Source organism: Microcebus murinus, chromosome 23 (assembly GCF_040939455.1).
Source record: "Microcebus murinus isolate Inina chromosome 23, M.murinus_Inina_mat1.0, whole genome shotgun sequence".
NCBI classification, from domain to species: Eukaryota; Metazoa; Chordata; class Mammalia; order Primates; family Cheirogaleidae; genus Microcebus; species Microcebus murinus.
Window position 1 is genome coordinate 11666345 of NC_134126.1, and position 21518 is coordinate 11687862.

The 21518-nt window shown below is 34.3% G+C and overlaps 1 protein-coding gene across 1 annotated transcript in view; it reads right to left on the minus strand.

Annotated features, from left to right (window-relative positions):
- Positions 1–21518, minus strand: part of HMCN1 (hemicentin 1) — a 447089-nt gene that overhangs the window by 261688 nt on the left and 163883 nt on the right. The window contains exons 5-10 of the mRNA XM_012736423.2: positions 20653–20824; positions 18640–18746; positions 8113–8233; positions 6288–6551; positions 4889–5033; positions 560–681 (exon numbers count right to left, since the gene is read on the minus strand). Of these exons, the coding sequence (XP_012591877.2) occupies positions 560–681; positions 4889–5033; positions 6288–6551; positions 8113–8233; positions 18640–18746; positions 20653–20824 (931 nt within the window). The remainder of the gene's footprint in view (positions 1–559; positions 682–4888; positions 5034–6287; positions 6552–8112; positions 8234–18639; positions 18747–20652; positions 20825–21518) is intronic.

The window sequence follows — 21518 nt, forward strand, 5'->3', positions numbered from 1 at the left end:
GGGAAAGTTTAACTTTGTTATTATCAGAATAGACCCTTCCCTTAAACTTTATTTTCTCAAAGGAAAATGCTATATGACCATTTCAAAAAATATTTGTTAATCGCTAACAATAATGACAATGATAATAACAGTTATAAATAGCAGTAACAATAATGATGTCTATTAAGTGCTTCCATGTTCTAGGCTCTTTTCTAATATACATAATATATATTAGAATATATATTTTAGAATATATACAATATATATTAGAATATATAATATAATTCAGTATATCACTAAATCCTCATGGCTTCTCCATGAGATAGAGACTGTTATTGTTATTATCCTCATTGTATAGTTAGGGAACCTAAAGCACTAAGTCCTTAAATAATTGGCCCAAGGAAGATCATATAGCTGATATGAGGTGAAGCCAGGATATGAGTTCAGCATTCAGTAGAGAGAGAGAAGATGATAAAATAATCATAAAGATAAATGTATACATACAAACTGGTTAGCAAACATCCCATTTCCATAGCCACATTAATACCCAGGCAAGTGCGAAGGAATTAGTGATAATTACCTGATACGTCAAAAAATGTCTGTGCCTGTCCAGTCCCTGCACTGCTGACAGCGATGCATTCATAGGAGCCTTCATCAGACAGAGTGACCTTTTCAATATCCCAGTTCATACTGGCAGATTCTCTAGGGGTAAGAAAATAGAAACCTTTTAGTTACTATGAAACCACGACCAAGTTGAAAGCAATGATTCCACTATTTCTTTTGAAGAGTTCATTCAAAAGAATAATATAAAGAAAATAAATTGATAAAACTACAGAGTTATTTGTTTGCTTTGCTTTTTTTTTAATTGAGACAGAGTCACGCTCTGCCACTGGGGCTAGAGTGCTGTGGTGTCAGCCTAGCTCACAGCAACCTCAAACTCCTGACCTCAAGTGATCCTCCCACTTCGGCCTCTAAGAGTGCTAGAATTACAGGTGTGAGCCACCGAGATACCATGTCCGGTCTGCAGAGTTCCTTTTTACTTAAAATTATACAATATTTATATTTTAACTAGAAAGGTAAGCTTTTCTACTTTGAGCAAAAGACCCATCAAAGACAATAAATTATTAATATGGAGATTTTTCTTTAGGGAAACATTTTCTGGCTATGTCAAAATATAAGATAATAGAGCTGACAAAGAAACATTCATTCAATCCTCTCTCCTTCCCCTATCTTTTCCAGTTTTATGGTCATGTCAGTGGGGATCTTGGCCAAGGCAGGTAATCTATAAGTTTGAAGGCAGGAAATCTACTTTTTGATTCTAAAATAATAAAGTCTCCTTAACTTTCTTTTATACAAGCTCCACATGGGTCTATATACCATATCTGCTTCAAACTACATATACAATGAGAAAAGAAAATAATTGATCAGTTTCATAGTTAAGCTCTATCATTTAAGATAAAAAAATCCCTCTGCTAATATTATGTATTCATTCATTTAATGAATATTCTTTATCTTCTAACACTGTTCAACTTATTTCTCATATTCTGGAAATATCTTAGTAATAGATATTTAATCCTTGTTTAAGAGTCCAATCATCTACAAAAATAGGCATTATGCTGTTTTAAAATATGGTTGAAATTTCATAAATATTTTTATAGTTTTTTTCTTGTACCCTCTGTAGCTATTCATAATCTTTTAAAAATTCAAGATATAGATAAGGTGAAAAGCCCATTGTGGACAAGACACCTTCCACTTAAGTTACCCATCCAAACACACCATATCCATCATCAAAAAACCATGAAGAATTGACTGAGCTCTTACTTTGTATGTTTGTTGGAAAAAATGAAGGCATAAGTTCCTGTCATCAAGAAAGTGAGAAACTAAGCAAGGTCATCATTCTGTATAATTTAAAAGCTGAGAATATTCACTTCAGTTAATGGTGTTTCCTTTCAATGCTTTATATACTATGGGCCAGTAATTCTTATAGTCACACTCGGGGGGGGGGGTGACAACAGGCTCTCATTTGACTCTATGCTGTACTGATCGATTCAGCTGTATCTTGGATGCTTAACAGCATTACACTAAGCACAAGTCTGTAAATGTCATTTTCTAGGAGGTACTGGTAAATTCCAGGAAGGTAGGAATTTGGAATACATATATTTTTGGTATTTTCTAAAGTGCCTACTTCAGAGATGAGGATTCATTAAAAACATAGATTCATGGAAATTTTAGAATGGAAAGTGACAATTCTTCTAGTTTCAAATCCCTCTTTTTAAAAATGAAGGCCGGGCGCGGTGGCTCACTCCTGTAATCCTAGCACTCTGGGAGGCTGAGGCAGGCGGATTGCTCGAGGTCAGGAGTTCGAAACCAGCCTGAGCGAGACCCCGTCTCTACTAAAAATAGAAAGAAATTAATTGACCATCTAAAAGTATATATACAAAAAAATTAGCCGGGCATGGTGGTGCATGCCTGTAGTCCCAGCTACTCAGGAGGCTGAGGCAGTTAGGATCGCTTGAGCCCAGGAGTTTGAGGTTGCTGTGAGCTAGGCTGACGCCATGGCACTCACTCTAGCCTGAGCAACAAAAGTGAGACTCTGTCTCAAAAAAAAAAAAAAAAATGAGAAAGTTGAGATACAAAAGGGACAAATGATTTGTTCAAAGGCATATAACTAGTTTATTAGTCACTTAAAGAATGTTCTTTACAGTTATACTTTTTCTTCTCTTGTTTATATAATATTACATGAAAATAATTCTCTTTTTCATGTAGCCTTCTTAATTGACATTAAGCACTATATGGCCACAATAAAAATAAAAGTTTTACAGCTGATCTCATGGAGACAGAGAGCAGAATGATGGTCACCAAAGGCTGGGAAGGGTAATGGAGAGGGGGGATAAAGTGAGGATGGTTAATGGGTATAAAATTATAGTTATATAGTTAGATAGAATAAACAATATTTGATAGCACAACAAAGTGACTATAATCAACAAGTTAGGGTATACTTTAAAATAACTAAAAGAGTGGAATTGGAATTTTCCTAACACAAAGAAATGTTAAATGCCTGAGGTAATGATATCCCAATTACTCGGATTTGGTCAATTCACATTGCATGACTATATCAAAAAAATCACATGTACTCTATAAATTACAGCTATCATGTACCCATAATACTTAAAAATAAAATTAAATTAAAAGATTTAAAGTGATGGACTTTGGAATAGGGAAAAGAACATGTCAAATAGGAATGTGCCCTGCTGCTAATATGCAAGCCGATTCTCTCTTACATCCCCTGGTGACCAAAGTGACTGATACAAACAAACATGAAGTCACATGTTTCAGATTATTAGGAAATCTAGGGCAGAGACATGTGAGTGAGTCAAGGTTAGAGTATCAGTCTATCATCACCCATGCCTGCTTTTGTATCTAGTCTCTCATATCCAAAGAGCTTAATACATGTCAGCAAAGCATGTCACTTCTCTGGGCCACAGAGCTGGGAAAACGAAAAAAAAGAATTCTGTGGCTTACTTCCCAGAAACTGTGTGAAACTAATGAATTAGTGCTCATAAAGAATCTTAAATGTCTTTGAAAGCTATCACTATTTAAACATAAAGCAGAACTATTTGATTTCATCTGTCAGTTATGAAACTTCATTATTTGATTGATATCCTGGTCAGTTATATTGCTGGTTATTAAATATACAGCTAAGTAAATCATTAAGATATACCATGTAAGAAGCAGGAAATAATACAGTTCAATCTTTAAAGAATGGAAAATTTTCTAAAGTTATGATAAACATTCCTGCCATTAATTTTTGCTTAAAATGATCCCTCATAAAGAGATTGCATATCTAAGACTGTCAAATATTTAACATCTTATGGAAGTTATGTTAATATTGAATTAACAGTATACAGGATTGGTAAAATAATTCCTAGAATTTTTCCCAAAATGTAGTTTGTTTCTTCGTAAGTTAAAGATAGCATTTTCCAAAACTTGTTTTCCTCCAGTCTTCAAGCTCTACTCAATTTTTATCATTAGATTATCTATATTTGTTTTTAAAAGTCTTTTTAAAAGTCACTCAACCTCACAAAGAAAAGCTGGTGCACTCTAGCTCACTTCTGTTCATTGTTACATGCAGTAGCCACACACGTTCTGGTACCTGTCTCCCCACCTGTAGCACAAACTGCACCTCCCTGATCTTACCTACTACCCTTCTCCTCCTGGCTCACTGGACTCCAGCTATACTGGCCTCCTTCCTGTCTTTCTTCCCCACCTGCCCAGTCCACTCTGGCCTTCTTGCATTTGTACTTGTTCTTTCTGGTATGTAAATGCTCCTCCCTGGAAATCTAGTTGACATTCTCTTTCGCCCTCTTCAGGTTGCTCAAATGCCCTTTACCTTGAATTTTAAAATCACAAATTGGCTAAAACCACATGCACCCTACCTACCAGTGTTATTCATCCCAATTAACCTGCTCTACTTTTTGCCATAGCATTTATCAGATTCACTTATCATAATACTCTGAATCAGATTCAGAGACACGTTTACCTTGAAGCCAACAAAGTTAAAGCTTCACGCCCTCTTATTTGCAAGGTTTGGTAACTAATGTTGTATTCCGAACTCTGTACTCTTTGTCTTAACAAGAGACTCTCAAATGCTATCAAATTCAGATTCTATAAAACTTGAGTCAATAAAGTATTCTAGCATTAATTATATTTGTCACCTGTTTTCTTTCTCCTTCCATTACAATATAAGCTCCACAAGGGTACAGATCTGTATCTATTTTGTTCACTGCTATATTTCAGGCTATGAAGTAAATAAGTAAGAATTTCCAGTGAAAAATTGCATTAAAATAGGTATCTCTTTGTATTTACATGTTTAAAGTTATAAATTATTATTGACAGAACATTTACACACTTAAAATACTGGTCTACTCCAAGTGTAACTCCATCTCTGACAAAGCTCAAGGTAAATGGCAAAAGACTCTCAACAGAGCAGAGAATTCTGCCTGGCTGCAGGTAGTATCCTGGGGTTTTCTTGGGCATTGTAACTTTGGGAGCATCTAGGAAAAACAGAAAAAACATAGGCAAGAAGGTCACAACGATGTTGGGTATTTCTTGTCAATCCATTCAAAAGCTTCATACCTAAATCATTCCAGTAAGCCCACTGTGTTCCAATTAATCCAAATCACTAAAAGTTAACTATCTTTATTTGTTCAAAGCTCATTCATTTCTAGCTATCCCCACAGATAACTTACCATGGTATTGATTGAACCTAAGACTTTGCTGATTTTAAGACACAATATTTTTTATACTACCCAAGGTAAGAAAAAAGCTACCAAATAAGTCATTAATACAATAGATCATTAGTTGTAGAATATATTTTTATTTTAAAAATGTAAGAATGCATATATCTTAGAATCAAATACATAGGGTGGTTTTTCCAAAAGGAATATAAACAACAGTTTTTAGGAATCCATTAGATTTTTGGCATTCAATTTAGGGGCTAAGCCAACTAACTTTGAATATTTGATATGAGGAAATATTGAAGTTGGTTCAATTCTTGCTATTCTACAACTATTAAAAAATACCTATAAAGTTATTCCTAAATTTCCCAAATCACTCCCTTATACATAAATGATAAATTATTGTCCTTCAACCCAATAGTACAATCATTCTATATCTTTTAAATTTTAAAAGCAATCCTTCTATATCTTTGTCATGGTTTAAGATACAATTCTAAAGTTTGTGTAAGAGTTCAGTCATCAGTCTTAAGAAATAGTTCAACCATAGATTAGTTGAAATGCCACCTCATGCCTCCAAATCATCTCTGATCTGTCATCTCATCTCTATTTAACAGCAAATATATAAGTAACTAGTTTATCTATTAATTATTAATAACTAACCAAATAAATACAGTGATCACCAGTTGTTTAAAATAAACTATCCATGGAGTAAAAGGTTTCTGACAACTACATATAAACATTTAGCTGCTTCAGATAATTTAATCCAACATATGTGCTGGGATTTTTGGGGAGGAGAAAGGGTACCAGAATTCCCCAGTTTCAGTTCTTACATTGATTAAAGTAATCAAAATCCTCAGATCTACCATCAGTGAGACCTAACATGAAACTTTGGATGTGTTAATAAATGGTTAAGAAAAACTGTTACATAATTATAAATGCCCATTAATTTGGTGATACAGTAACAGTGTGACAATATTATTTTTGATTTTATAGTCCATTATGTACCTATGGAACCACATCACCCCCCCTTAAACTATCAATATTTCAGTGGCGAATAAAAGGATGTCTCACCTGGGACAATATTAGAAAAGGAAACACTCGATACTCTCTGGAAGAGGTAATCATCTTTATCATAGCCTGTTACTTTGAGAAAGAAAGCTTCATTTGGTGGTATAAAGTCTGAAATATTCCATATGCCATAAGGTTTTCGATCTGGGTAATATTTAACAGGAATGGTCTTAAGAGAACTTCCTGAGATACTCAGAAGTTCAAGACGATCTACTCTAGCTGGAATGGAAATTCCGGAAGTATTCAGCAGCACATAGGTAGGTATTCCTATGAGAGAAAGATTTTGTTATCATTTACAAGTAACATGCAGTTTAGGTTATATATCAAATAAGTATTTCATTATAACAACATATGAGTACTGTAAGGATGAGTTCTATAGACTGTTCTACAAATTGTGGATTAGTTGTAGAATTATTTCTACATAAAAGATAGTTTGTGCATGACCATAGAAACTTAGGAAATCCTAGGCAATTATTTTTATGGTATTTAAACTATGTTTATATGTAAAGACTTAGAATTATGAATATTTTGTTACATTATGTTTGACTACATGAATAATTTTAAAGGTTCACTGTTTTGTATCATTCTAGAAACTGCAGCAATAAAAATAAATGAACAATAACCAGGAAAAAATTTTAAGAGTTACAGGGTGATTGAACTTTCTTTTTAGCTATAAAACTATAAATCGTAATGAATGAATCAAATGAGCGAAAGAACAAGTTTAAAAATCGAGAATAATTTTATCTTTGAATATACAATGATACATGGTATGGTTAACTTTTTAGCTATATACACAAATTTCACCTTGACAAGAGAATTTATAGATTTTAGTAAGAAAAAGTCTCAATATAAGGTTAGTAGTTCTCAAAATTTAATAAGTGTAAGAATCAATCGAGGGGCTCACTAAAGTACATGTTCCTGGGCTCTAGCATCTGTGGTTCTCATTCAGGAGGTATAGAGTGGGGCCCAGAAATCTAATTTTTTTTTTAAGGCAGGATCTCGCTCTGTCACCAGGCTGAAGTGCAGTGTGCAATCTATAGCTCACTGCAGCCTCAAACTCCTGGGTTTAAGGGATCCTTCCTTATCAGCCATCTGATTAGCTAGAACTACAGGACTCCAGCCATGACCAGTTAATATTTTTGTAAAGACAAGGTCTCACTATGTTGCCTGAGCTGGTCTTGAACTCTTGGCCTTACGCATCACCTCCTGCCTCAGCTCTCAAAATTCTGGGATTATAGGGATGCGTCTCTGCACCTAGCCTGGAATTTTAATTTTGAATAAGCAACTTGAGTGACTTTGATATTACTAGTCTTGGGACTACACTTTGAGAAACAATGACTAGGCCAAGAAAACAATCACATTTAAAGGGAAGATGCTATGATTCTCAATTTTATTACTTTTTTTTTTTTTTTTTGAGACAGAGTTTCACTGTGTTGCCTAGGCTAAAGTGCCATGGAGTCAGTCTAGCTCACAGCAACCTCAAATTCTTGGGCTCAAGGAATCCTCCTGCCTCAGCTTTCCAAGTAGCTGGAACTACAGGCACGTGCCACCATGCCCGGCTAATTTTTTCTATTTTTAGTTGTTTGTCTAATTTCTTTCTATTTATAGTAGAGATGGGGTCTCACTCTTGGTCAGGCTGGTCTCAAACTCCTGAGCTCAAGCAATCCTCCTGCCTCGGCCTCCCAGAGTGCTAGCATTACAGGTGTGAGCCACTGCGCCCGGCCGATTCTCAATTTTATTGAATACTACAAAATTATAAAATAATAGTCGGAGAAAAATTCTGTGCTTGTATCTATTATGTCAATTTAAGTAATATGCACATACAAACCTTGCACTGGTCTGCTGACTGTTTTTTTGAAGTCCAGGGTGGGTTTTCGGGAAAAGCCAGCTCGGAAATCAATAGTACTGAGGCCAGTGATGCGGACAGAGTGCCTTCCACTGCTAGAGGTCTGAAAATGTTTAATGACAAACACAATCAGCAGTTGATCCAGGATACTGGTCACACTAAACCATAATTTTAGTAAGAAAAAGTCTCAATATTAGGTTAGTAGTTCTCAAAATTTAGTAAGTGTAAGAATCAATTGAGGGGCTCACTAAATGTATGGTAAATTGCAGAATGCTTAATTAGAACCAATATCCAAAGATTAGATCTGATCTAGATGTCCTAAACTCAACCGTCATTCCATATTTTAAATGTAAGTTTTGTAGTACATGTCCCATGACGACTGCTCTAAAATACAATTCAGTACTATATTTCCTACCTAATGGTAAAATATATGTGTTTTGTCACTAGTGAATGGCCTTTAAGTAAGTCTGTAGAAGTTCCATGAGGGCATGGATCTTTGTTTTGTTCACTGTTGTAACATTGTAAGTGTTCAGCAAATATTGATGAATTGAATGAATGAAGATTAAATCTTCTCCATAAATAACATCCAGGTTCAATTTTGGAAGGTATTTCCTTTTTCTTTGCCTCTAGGACATTACAGCCAGGATAAACAAATGACTTGACCACTTTCTAGCTTTCAGCCAACTGGCATCCTCAACTCAGCAGTGTTCTAGCAAAGGTAACTCAGTGTTCTCTAATGTACACATATGAGAGGTAACATTCATAGGATGTCATACAGGCGGGAAGCAGGAGGAAAGGATGGGTAAATTCACACCTAATGGGTGCGGTGCACACCATCTGGGGGATGGACACTCTTGAAGCTCTAACTCAGGTGGGACAAAGGCAATATAGATAACCTAAACATTTGTACCCCTGTAATATGCTGAAATAAAAAAAAAAACTTACAAAGAAATTTTAAAAAAAGCCCCAAAGGTAACTCAGAGTTAAAGCAGACTCCTGAGCTCCAGCCCAGATTTACTGAATCAGAATCTCTGATCATTGGAGAATAGGAATATGCATTTCAAAACACCACAGACTTATGGACAAGAGTTCAACATTATTTTATTACCTTGATCACTAAGAGTCTACCTCAGAATAAGATTCCTGCAATAATACTAGCATTTAAGTAGAAGTAGGAGATGGGAGAGAAAAAAAAAGTACATAACACCAGGATATATATAACACCAGGAAGAATCTCAACTACTCTCAACAGTGAGAAGGCACATATTGAAGTATCACAGCAATGACAGAAATGCCCTAGAAATACACACACACACACATACACACACACACACACACATATATATATAAATCTAGTGAACTGCCAGATAAAGTCACACCATGGTTAAAGATGAGCCACCTCCAGAGCTCTTCAACCTACACAGTATTCCCTGTGGTTCTTTGTTACTGGGCAATGTGGAGAGAAATAATGAAAAGCTACATCCCTTTTGCTACCAACTTTTTTCCTCATTGAGCAGAATCTGCAAGAACTCAAAGGTAAGGAAAACGAAGGGGAGGGAAAAGAAAAAAACACATCATCCTGAAAACAGTATTGCTATATTCTTAGCATAAATAATGCTGCTATTAATAGTTACTATGATTCCTACTTGCATAAGAGATACAAAAGATTGTATGTGCAAGTTTAGGGATCTAAGTACCAGTACATATTCCATTATTTCTAAAAGAAAATGTATTATAAATTCCATGTGATAGCTTAAAAAGGAAACTATAGATCACGACCCACTTTTAAATCAGGGATTTCCACAGAGTTATATAAAACCTTGCTGAGTCTAATATCAACTTCTTTAGATAATGCAAAGCTTTACTGAAGAGACTATCACATACCAATTTCATGTAAGACAATCAAAATGCTCAATATGATGATGAGTTGATTTAGATTTATTCACTGACATTATGTACCGGTATTACCTTTAGTTGCCTTGCTGCTCAGAAAGTCCCTTATGATAAAAATGCTGTTGAGTTTGTAAGGGCAAATATGACACATAATTTGTCAAATGACTGCTACCAAGTGCTAATCATCTTGCCAAGTTCTGTGCATAAATCAACTGACAAAAATTCTTTTTTAAAAAAAGTAGTACTTATTTAATAACATTTTAGTGAAACTGTTAGAAATTATGAAAGTGTTTGAATATATGTTATCTTCTATTGCTAAATAAGATATTAAAAATAAAGCAGATTTGATGAATAGGGAGCCCCTTATAAATTATATAAAATTATTGTAAAATAAATTAACTTTGACCCTTAAAATACCACATTCATTAACAAAGTATGTGGAAGTAAGAATGTAGGTTTACTCTTCTCTGAGCAATGCTAAAATATGAAGGGTAATAAGTTAAATAACAAAATATCTTAGTTTCAAGTTTCTATATTATACTGTAAACAGTAGGGATATCTGCATAAAAGGGTTTGCAATTAAACGGTATCTCCAAGTGATTCTGTTTTTATACACCTTTGGATTAACCAGGGTAATGGGAACAAAGGACATCTCAAATAAATCAAAATTATGGCTTAAATATGTAACAAAAAGAAAAAATTTAAGCTAATTAAGTTTAAAATGACCCCTGATATTAATCCATGCATTTATTAATCTTCATTCATTCTCTTAAAGATTACAGTACTTGAACAGTATTTTAGGAACATTAAACATCTCATTAAATTTTTTCATGAGAAAGTGCCCATAGTTTGATATCTATTAAAGTAAACTATTACTTTAGTCCATTTCTTATTTGAGTTCCTTTTTTAAAATATTAGAATAACAGGAACAAAAAGATCCTATGTATAATAATGGTACAACCAACAAGTAAATGGAAAAAAGAGGAGAAAAAAATATTAACATCTATAAAATGCACACTATGTATTAGGCTTAATCTTTTACACAAATTATCACTTTTAATCCTCATCAAAGTCCCTATGAGAGAGTACTATTATTATCTTCATTTCACAGTTCAGAGAGGTTAAGTAATTTGCTCAAAGTAACAAATGAAGCATGTGGCAGAGCTGGGCTGTGAACTCAGTGAGGGTCCAGAAACCAAACTCTTCAGCTACCCCATGAATTTCTCATGACGATTTCAATAAATTCAACTATGTTGGTTTGAGGGTAAAAGTTGCAATATGTTGAATTGCTCTGCACAACAGAAGGAGAGTAATATGGAACCCCTGAGACTATACAAAGGACAGAAGCCGAGAAATGTAATGGGTAGGTAAGAAGGAGGGGGCACAAGTTGCTTCAAGACCCAGCCCCCATATCTACAGGTAAATCTACTAAACTCACAAAATGCTTGTTGTTGATGGATTTCCTGTGCAATTTTAAAGGGGCTGAGTTTTGCCCTGCATCAAAGTACAAAAGGTTAGAATCAACACAGAAATAACCAGGAGGCAAGAAAGCTGTAACAAAGTAAGCATTCAGGAAACTGCAGAAATGTTGGAAGAAGGCTTTGAATTCTCAAAAGTTGTGAACCTGTTAGAGTTGGAAGAGAACCAAATGATGTGAAAATTTTGGAAGGGCAAAAACAATTCAGCTAGTTCTGCAATTGAGTCAAGCAGGGAGGCAGCCCAGCCATATTTCTTCCCCTTCCTTCACCTTCTAAATGATTTTAGTTATCTTAGTATCATTTTCTATATCTGTAATAAAATTAACAAGGCCAATATTATTGTCCTAATATTTTTCTACTTGGTCTTTTATATCATGTAGATTCAACCTGTGACTTATATTAAAATTAAAATGTGACTCCAAAAAGCATCTCTCTACCACAGAATAATCTTAAAGTATCACTCTTGTATAGAGCTAACTAACCTCATGGCTTCTGCAGTTAAGAGGGAAATCTAGGAGCAGCATACTGACTCAGAGCACATAACCAGAAAATTTCTAGACACTCGACACTGGACAGGGATTATATGTGCTAGAAATTCTGAGAGTTGTGTTTCAAATAGTCAATTTAATTATACAATTTTTAAAAGTGCATAATGAGCTGCATTACCACTCTGAGTGAGGAGTATCATCTTCACCAAGTTGTGAAAGGATCTGAGTGAGGAGTACACAGGATGCTGCAGTGTAAGCAGAGGTGAGACAGTCAGGGTTTGGCAAAGATGTGGTTATACTAGATTTATACTGGCATCCTAAGATTGCAAATAAGTAGCCTTGACCTACAAAGTTGGAAAAAAAAAAAAAAAAAAAAAAAAAGGAGGAGCAGAGTCTCAGTTTCTGAATTGGACTAAGGCTACCAGGAATGAAGAATCAGACCAGGCTGAAGTACCACAGAACAAGCACCATGGAGAGCTCCAGTGGAAAACTATTAATAGTTGCTCCTTTAAGATCTCAGCTCAGATCTTTCTGGTCAGCTCTATTGTAGATGGATCTACTTCTTCATTTAAAGGCGGAGGCTTATTACATACCTGCCTATATTGAAAGTCCCTTGAGGGCAGTAACTATGCCATATTCATCACCTACAGAAAGTTACTCAATAGGCATTTAATAAGTATGGATTTAATACATGATATTACAGCTATCAACTGCCTGCTGTTGATGCTTTCCTTAGATTCTCCTAAGACTAGTTAATGTCAGATTTATCAAGAATTCATTGAATTCTTCTATATGTACTACACTAAGTATGTTCACACATTAGCTAAAATACTCCTATTCCATCCAAAGATAATTTTATAGCACTATAAAGAAAAAGAAGCTCAAAAAACGGATTGTTCATCTTGGTTTAGACAGCAAGTTAAATGTCAATTATTCCAAGTTCAATGTTCTTCCTAGAGTACCTCAGTCTATGTATAGTATTTTGGGATAACATATCTCTGGGTAGATTTGGACCCTATGGCATAGAAAACAATGACATTCTCCAACTATTTGTTTGTCATCCTACATTTCTAAGTACCCTTTCAGTTAGGAGGGGTCAGGTCAGTGAGGTGTTGTTGATAAACTCCGCTCAAAAATGAAAAACTTAATTTTTGGTATTTTTCCATTTCTTTGGTGTAAATACTCCCATTATGGCTGATTCCTAGCTCCCAGTGTGATGTCACTGAACACAGAGCTAGGAAGAGAATTGCATAATTCTCTCTCCTCGGCCCATATGAGACAGCCCCCACACAGCGTTAGGCCATAATAGTTCTGGTCAATGAATTATAAAGGGAGTGAAGTGTGGCACTTCCCGGATGAGAAAGAAGTAACAAATCCCTTCTTTTTTATTTATTCGATGCACATTCTTCAGGTTTTTCTCCCAGTAAAGTGACAGGAGGCAGCATGTTCTAAATTATGGTGCAGCCTCCATTAGCTTGGCTGCCTCAGTGAATGAGGAAAGCAGAACATCCTGTCAAACCACATGTAACATGGAGTATTAGTGAGGAATTAACCTTCTTATATTAAGCTAGTGAGTATTCCTCCTATTATTAAATGTGAAACCTGACCTGTTATAAATTGAATTAAAATTTGATTGATAGAGTTGGTTTTTTATTTCTCTCTCACAAGAGTTGTTTTATAAAATATGTCCAATGTAAAAAAGATAAAAAACAAAGAACCTCATGTATCTGCATTAAAAGAAAGTAAAAATACAATGTACAATTTATATATAGTCAAAAGAATAACTAATTTAATTACCCTATTCATGTGCCAGAAACTAAGCAACTTTACCAACATCTCATTTAATCATGACAATGTCAATGAGTGAGATGTGCAACGTTTGGGGAATGGACACGCTTGAAGCTCTTAGTCGAGGTGGGGAGAGGGGGCATGGGCAATAGGCCTTAACACTTGTACCCCCATAATACGCTAAAATAAAAAAATTTTTTTTTAAATCATGACAATGTTAAGTAGACATTATTTCCCCCCATTTTCCTCAAACTTAAGGAGGTTAAGAAATTTCTCTGAGGTTCAATAGGTATTAAGTCATGAATCTTGAATTCAAATAGATACCCAGCTCTTTTTAAAGTATTTGCTCTTAAACGGTATACCATTCTTTACAAATGAAAGAATATGATGGTTTCAATCAAATCTTTATTAAGAACCTACTGTGAGCTAGGCATTGTACCAGATACAAAGATATAATAATGCCAGCTAGATTTAAATATCATTTACTGGGTATTGTGCATTTGGAGAAATATGATGATAAGAACAGAAATGTATCCAAAGCATAAAATAAATTCTATTTACATATATATTCACACACATATACATACATATATTTATATATACCCAAGTGTATCTGTGACCTAACTATAAAAGTATCTTTTTTATAAAGGAAGCATTTCATTTGGTGGACAGTTTGATATTGGCAGGCCAGTAAACTGGGAAAATTTCCAGGAAAAATCTGCAATGAAACATTTCATTGACCTGAAACTTTAATTAATGCCACACCTAATCTATTTAAATAACACACCTGGTGTAGTCTACAGGCTCTTTCAAAAGAGTCAGCAAGTGAAAATAACAGGAGGCCAGTTTAATAATCTTCTTGTGTGGTCTTTTGTAAACTTGAGGTTGATGTCATTATGATTCCTAAACAAGCCTATGCCACTTGAGTATGATTTCTCAAATATCCTTACTTGTAGAAAATTCATTAGTAGGCTCTGGCAACTAACATAACTATCCAAAACCAAAATATGTCGACTAGTCTCAGAATCTCAAGATAATCATGTGGTTGGGTACATTCCCTTCTCTACTTGGAAAATTATCCAAAGACAGCTTATCTAAATTTGCTTAATGGAAACATACCCCAGGGGATGTGTTAAATTATATGATCACATTGATAATCCTAGACTAATAGAAACATTTTCTATCACCTAAACCCATTGGGTGCTAACAATTATTTAATGACTTTATAGGGAGTTTCCCTTAAGAAGCAGAGGACACAATTTGGCCCAAGAGTTTCTGTGGTTATATTCAAATACTCTATACATAGATATAGCTGCTTAAATGGAAAATTCATATAGCTTCTCAGAAATAAGATCCAGAGATTTTAGCTTCTGTACAAATGGAAATTTAAAAGCACAGAACAATCTTCTCTTCTGTTTTTCATAAAACTTTATGTTCTTTTCAGTTAATTCTTCTTAACATGTTTTACCTGCATCAGAGACAATCTAAAACATTTGAGTCATTTATATGAATTATACAAATGAGTTGACTCTTCTCTGGTTAGTGAAAGAGCCCTAATAAGTCACAGTGAAGTACTTAGAAGGGAAACCACAAAAGAAAAAAACCTGCCACTCTCTTAGCATTTTAAATCATGAACTCATTAGTGTTCTGTGCCAGTATATCCACTATAAGCTAACTAAACCAATTCTTCTGCCTGTTTCCCTAGATAGCACTAGAATAAATATATTAATTTTTTATTCATAAATATTTCTATAGTTCTTTCTCATGCACTGTGGCATATACTAGTGACAAAATCTGGTCTATAGTTAAAGAGGGAGAGAAAATCTATACAAAAATAAAAATGATATAAGGGAGAAATTAATCCAAAAGGGAGATGCAGAAAAATCTAGTAGAAAGCCAGAGGGAAAACAGAACATTTTAGAGAGAAAAAAAACTGACAAGACTTGATGAAAGTTTTGACATTTGAACTGAACCTTGGGGGATAGTTATAAGTCAGACTTCAAGGAAGGACATTCTAGAGAGAAAGAACAGCTTGAAAGAAAGCAGGTAGTAAGAGAACGTGGTTGGGGGAAGGAAGGCACATAAAATTGTATTTGACTAGATTACAGGTGATGGAAGATAACTAGAAAGACTGGCTAAAGTTCAATTGGGTGGTCCTTGAATACCATGGTAAAGACAAGTAATAGACTGTTCCCCACACTTTGGATAAAAACTGTTATGTGAAAATCCAAAAAGCCATTATTAATTACACTGATAAAGTAGACCTTTTCCAGACAACAGAGGGCAGGGGAGATAGCACCAGGGATAGACTATCTAATCTCAGACATTTCTTGAGAAAGCACAAATGTGAAACGTTTATCATTCATGAGACATCCAAAAGGGAGATCCAAAGTCAACAGCAATATTTATGTCAGCAGATTCAGTTCAATTTCCTTTGCACCAACATGACACATTCTTTTTGTATTTCATAGCGGAGCAAAAGAAGTTTATTCTTTTTAAGTTGCATTGCTTATCTTTTGTTTAGTTGTTGTTACCACTAATCCTACACTAAAAATGGTATAAATCAGAACTGGAGGTTATTTTGGTGAGGACTAGATATAAATTTAAGATAATATGATAATAGATACTGTGTCTTTTTATTGTTCCCTTAATTATAGGAGGCGGAGCTTAGAGACTTGTCTAAACAGAGTTCTCATCACCTCATTACCCTGTCTTTGCTCTCCTTTCTCACAGACTAATCCTTGGTATTTCTCTGTTCTAATTATTAATTAAAATGTGCTTAGTGTCCATTAAGTAAGTAGCACAGAACATGGCCAAGAGCAGAAACTCAGTAAATGTTTACTGAATGGGTGACTGAATGAATAGATGTGTCTGGCACAAGGTAAAACAACAGTCACGCAATAGCCCTCCTCTAGGCAAGAGTCTTCCTAGAGGAAATACCACTGGTAACAATCCAAACCACCTGAAAATAGGTTCAAACACTTTGCAATAAATTGCTAATAACATGGAAGAATGGCATCATTTGCACATATTTCACAGTTGATAATGGATTACTTAATGTCACTATTCAGAAAACAAAAAAAATTACCTCAGTGGACTTGCTAGCTCAGGACACTGCTGGCTTAGGCCATGCTTCAATTAAAGTATTTAGGAGATGAAGAGACTCATACTTCATGTGTTCCTTCCTGCTGTGGTCACAGGAAGTCAGACTCAACACTAGTGATATATTGAGAAGGTCGGTAAAAATAACTCTAACATCAATTCGGTCACATTTATTTAAAATATAAACATTATAGCAGCAAAACACTTCACCATTGCCATTCTAATGCACTCAATAAATACTGAGCAGCTACTATATGCAAGGAACTGGGTGAATAAAACAGGCAAGTAAAAACATTTCTGGTCCATTCATTAGGAAATTACTAGATTTTCTTCACATTGCCTTTTCACCCATGTCCTTATATTATCCACCTTGAAAAAAATCCATACTACATTGTCTATTTTTCCCTACAGGGCTTAGAGTTCTCAGAATAAAGAACTGATATCCTAGGATTTGAATGGAATCGCAATGTAAATGTTCATTCTTGAAACTGAGAAAGTTAATGTAGATATTCTAAAAACAAACAAGCAAACAAACAAAAACAGCCGAAATGAAAAATGGCTCCTCAAATTTCTATGGTATGTCACCTTCACATTAGTTCACAGTGGCTCCATAATTTGGATTATGATCCCATTAATCTAATTTTATGTATAAAAGCTAAGACAAGGAAAGAGTAAATAAGGCATGGAGCATCTTCATCTGAGTTCTCCCAAAAAAACTCTAGAGCAAATTGTTTATTTGAGAGATGCAAGGGAGTGCTTTTTATTTTTATTTAGGCATATTATGGGGGTACAGATTTTAACCTTGCTTGCTCGCACAGTGGCTGCCTGGAACTTACTCCTTCAGGGGCTAAAAGCTGCTCCTGAGGGGTATTAATTCCTTGGCAGAACAGCCTTCTAATGTTCTAGAAAAAACCTCTCAGACAGAGAAATGCAGATACTGGATTTGGAAGTAGGCCAGAGCACACTAAAAAGACTGAGAAATATTGGCAAGTCACTCAGAGCATCTGCTACATGCACAATTTGCAGGAGAACTAGAGCTCTAATCTACAGTATCCTAAATTTCAAGTGTATATTTTTTCCTCCATCCTGCCAAAATATGATGCTTTCTTAGAGTAAATATAAACCATTTAAGATAAGTCTTGGATACAAACACCATTTTGTGTTAAAGAAAACAGTGACTACAGATGCCCCCAATAACAACAGCCAACAGTACTTGAATACTTGCTTTGTAACAGAAACCATGCTAAGTATTTCATGTGCATCATCTTAACTCTCCACCCAATTTCTATGAAATAAAAGATTGTTAGCAGCATCGCCACATTACAGAGGAGGAAAGCCAGGCACAGAGAAGTTAGGTTTCCAAGGCAGTACAGCTGCTAAGAGGTGGTGTTGAGATTCAAACCCAGGCAGTCCATACCAGAACCCATGGCCCCCATCATTATTCTCTGTTGGCTCCATCTCTGGTTATTTTGGAAACAGAAGGGGATAATAAAATCAATTTACAGATTTGATGATAGGAAAACTATCCTAGAATTTTAAGTGTATCATGTGGCATCGATGACGCTCATAGTATCAAAACTTAACATTTCCAAATTCATGTGATCGCAAGACACCTGCTATAAATGCGCTATGTATACTGTTTTTTATTAACAGTGCTCTCCATGTTTGCAAGAGTATATATAAATAAACTATTGTATATATTTCATAAAACATGCCAACATCAAAATAAAATAATAAACAGACTTTGTGAAATAACATACCTTCACTGTCCACATTCCAGCCTCTGGCTCTTTTACATTCACCACTTTGGCAGAGTTGTGTATATTTAATAGCTCATTCAACCCAAATCCCTTTTTTATCAGCTTCCCTGAAAGACAGACATAAAGGTAACAAGCATAATTTTTCTCTTAGCGCTGTATACTAACTAATTTAACACTACATAAAACTAAGACCATGGTCAGATTTCCAAATAACACAGACACATTTTTTTACTAAAGTATGCTGCAAACTAACCCAAAGAGCCTTTATTCTCTATTCTGGGGCTAAAATGAAGGGCATCCCATTTTTAGTATCTATTACTTAATGAACATTTGTGTCCCAATTCAAAATATTAGGTATATCTAAAATATACTTAATTTTAGGGTTTCTGGGCATTGGAAACTGAAGCAACAGATTCCTATTTGTTATGCTGATTTGGATGTAAAATGAGAATAACAATTGGCAGACTGTCACCATATTTCAGGAACCCAGCCTAGATAACAATTACTATGACTACCAAGAAGTTACATGCATGCAGTCACTAGAGACATTTAGATTAAACAATGGCAAGCACAGCAATCCAGAATAATCCAGAATCTTTTTGATCTCCAAAAAGACATTTATTCTAGACATTTATTACTAACATGAGAGCCCTGGGCATATCCTTCCACAAAGTGTAAAACCTTAAACCAGTTTTCCATGAAGCACAGAAGAAGGCTTTTATCTGTCATAGGAATAATTAAAGGAGGCAGTGTAATGAAGTAGCATGATACCATCCCCTACCGACCTGAGATGTATCTAAAGTATCTAGCCATTGGAGCTTAGAGAGGAAGAAAAGTAAATTGGAATTAAGCCATAGTCTAGTTATTCACTTCACTTTTGTCTTTCCTATGGACTACTTCTGTAGTTATATAAACAAATCAGTTATAAGCATCCTACGTAAAATCAAAAGTCTTATAATCATGAATGCCCAATAACTTTTTAAAGTAGTAGAAACATAGTGCAATGAGTACAAGTACTTTTAAGTATTCAGGTAGTGGAAAACACAGTCTTTCCTGGGTAACATGGATGTTATTACAGTGGAATGCTACCTCAACAGAAAAATCCACTTATAAGGCCAAACCTGTAAAAGTTTTCAAAAAGAGGTTTCACTTGTTTTGTAAATTCCGATGTGTTTGCTAGTGTGGATATGGCCTCTGAGGAAAATTTCATATGCTATTTCTTTTAGGAATTAGTTATTTTCTTCTAAGACTTAAGTAAGAAAGCTTGTTACTCCTCCTCCCTATTCATAAATATTCACAAATAGAGAAAAAAATGCAACTAAACTCATAGTGGAAGTACAACTATTTTGTAAATATCAATAGGTAAAAAATATTTCTAAATAAGAATATTAAAAAAAGATTAAAGAGTTTTTACTAGATTACTAAAAACTAGATTTACTAGTTTTTACTAGATTCAGTGTAATTATTATTATAATTATAAATCAGCAATGGAATCGGGCAAATCTTATGGTTATGAAATCTAATTAAGTGAGGAAGCCAAATTAATGAAAAAATTCTTCTACTAAGAATAAATATTCGATTTCAACCACTGTCTTCTGTAAAATTAAACCATATCAAGAAAATGATACAATGAAAAATTAGCTGTTTTAGAAGGAGATTTTTAGTGATTCATTTAAAAAATGGCATAAAATACTGAATTTTACAGAATAAATTACTATAAAATATCTCCTCACAGATAGATTAAGAAAATATAATTTCAAGTTTAATTTAAATATTTTCCTTTGGATACTTTAACTACAATTAATTTACTTAATGTAATCTGTTTAAATATTAGGAGTTCTAGCTATTTGAATCTCAATTCAACAATATTTCAGATTTTTAAATTGTTATATTTTCTTAAACATCTTCCCTAGCCACTTCTGAATGTATTGAATTTATTCATAAAGGTAGCATAAGCTTTACATAAATAAATGTACAAAAAGTCTTTTGCTTTTGTATTTTATTGGTTCTCACCTAAAGGATTGCGAATTTCAATCATTGGAGAAGGACCACTCAGAGACACAGTGACCTCTTTTAGGCTGGGGTCAAAAGGAATTTTCCAAGTATTTACAGCATGTTCCAAATGATCTGTGGATAAGAGGTGAACTTTGGAGGCCTGCACTGCTTCTTCTACCCATTTTAACACCTAGAAGAGAAAAAGAGAAATGTGATTGATATCAGACAGCATTTTTAGTTTATTACCATTGCTGATTCAGGTGCCTTGGCTAATCACATGACTCGGGTGCTTCCTGGACTGATGTGAGGTTTATTTCAGTCATTACTGAAGATAGGACTTTTCCTACCTCAAGTTATCGCAAATTCAGAATAAAATGTTGGTTTAACTGACATTCAAATTTCAGCTTTTCTATCTTGGAATAATACATTCAAAATGAGACTACAGTGTCCAAAAACCAGTGAAGTGAAACATGCAGAGATGTTACAGTTTTCTATGTCTCAAGAGAAATGAAAAGAACCTACAAAAAACACAATAGTGGCAATATTGTGAGATTCCCTTTTCTTCCATTCCTTCTTTTCAGGTTTTATTTCTTCCCAGATGCAATTTTTAAAAGATACCCACTTAGAAAATTATCAAATACATCTTCAATAAATTGGGCATATTAATTACTATATTATAATTATAATGGTATATTACATAATACAGTATATTAATTATTTAAAAATAATTTCAATGTCAGCAAATGAACACATAAAAATAAACACAAAAATAACACATAAAATGATAAAATGAACACATAAAAATAATGGGAAAAGTTACTATTGTATTTAAAGAGAATATAAAAATATTTTAGGTTGGAACTAATTTAAGTAGTATATTCTTG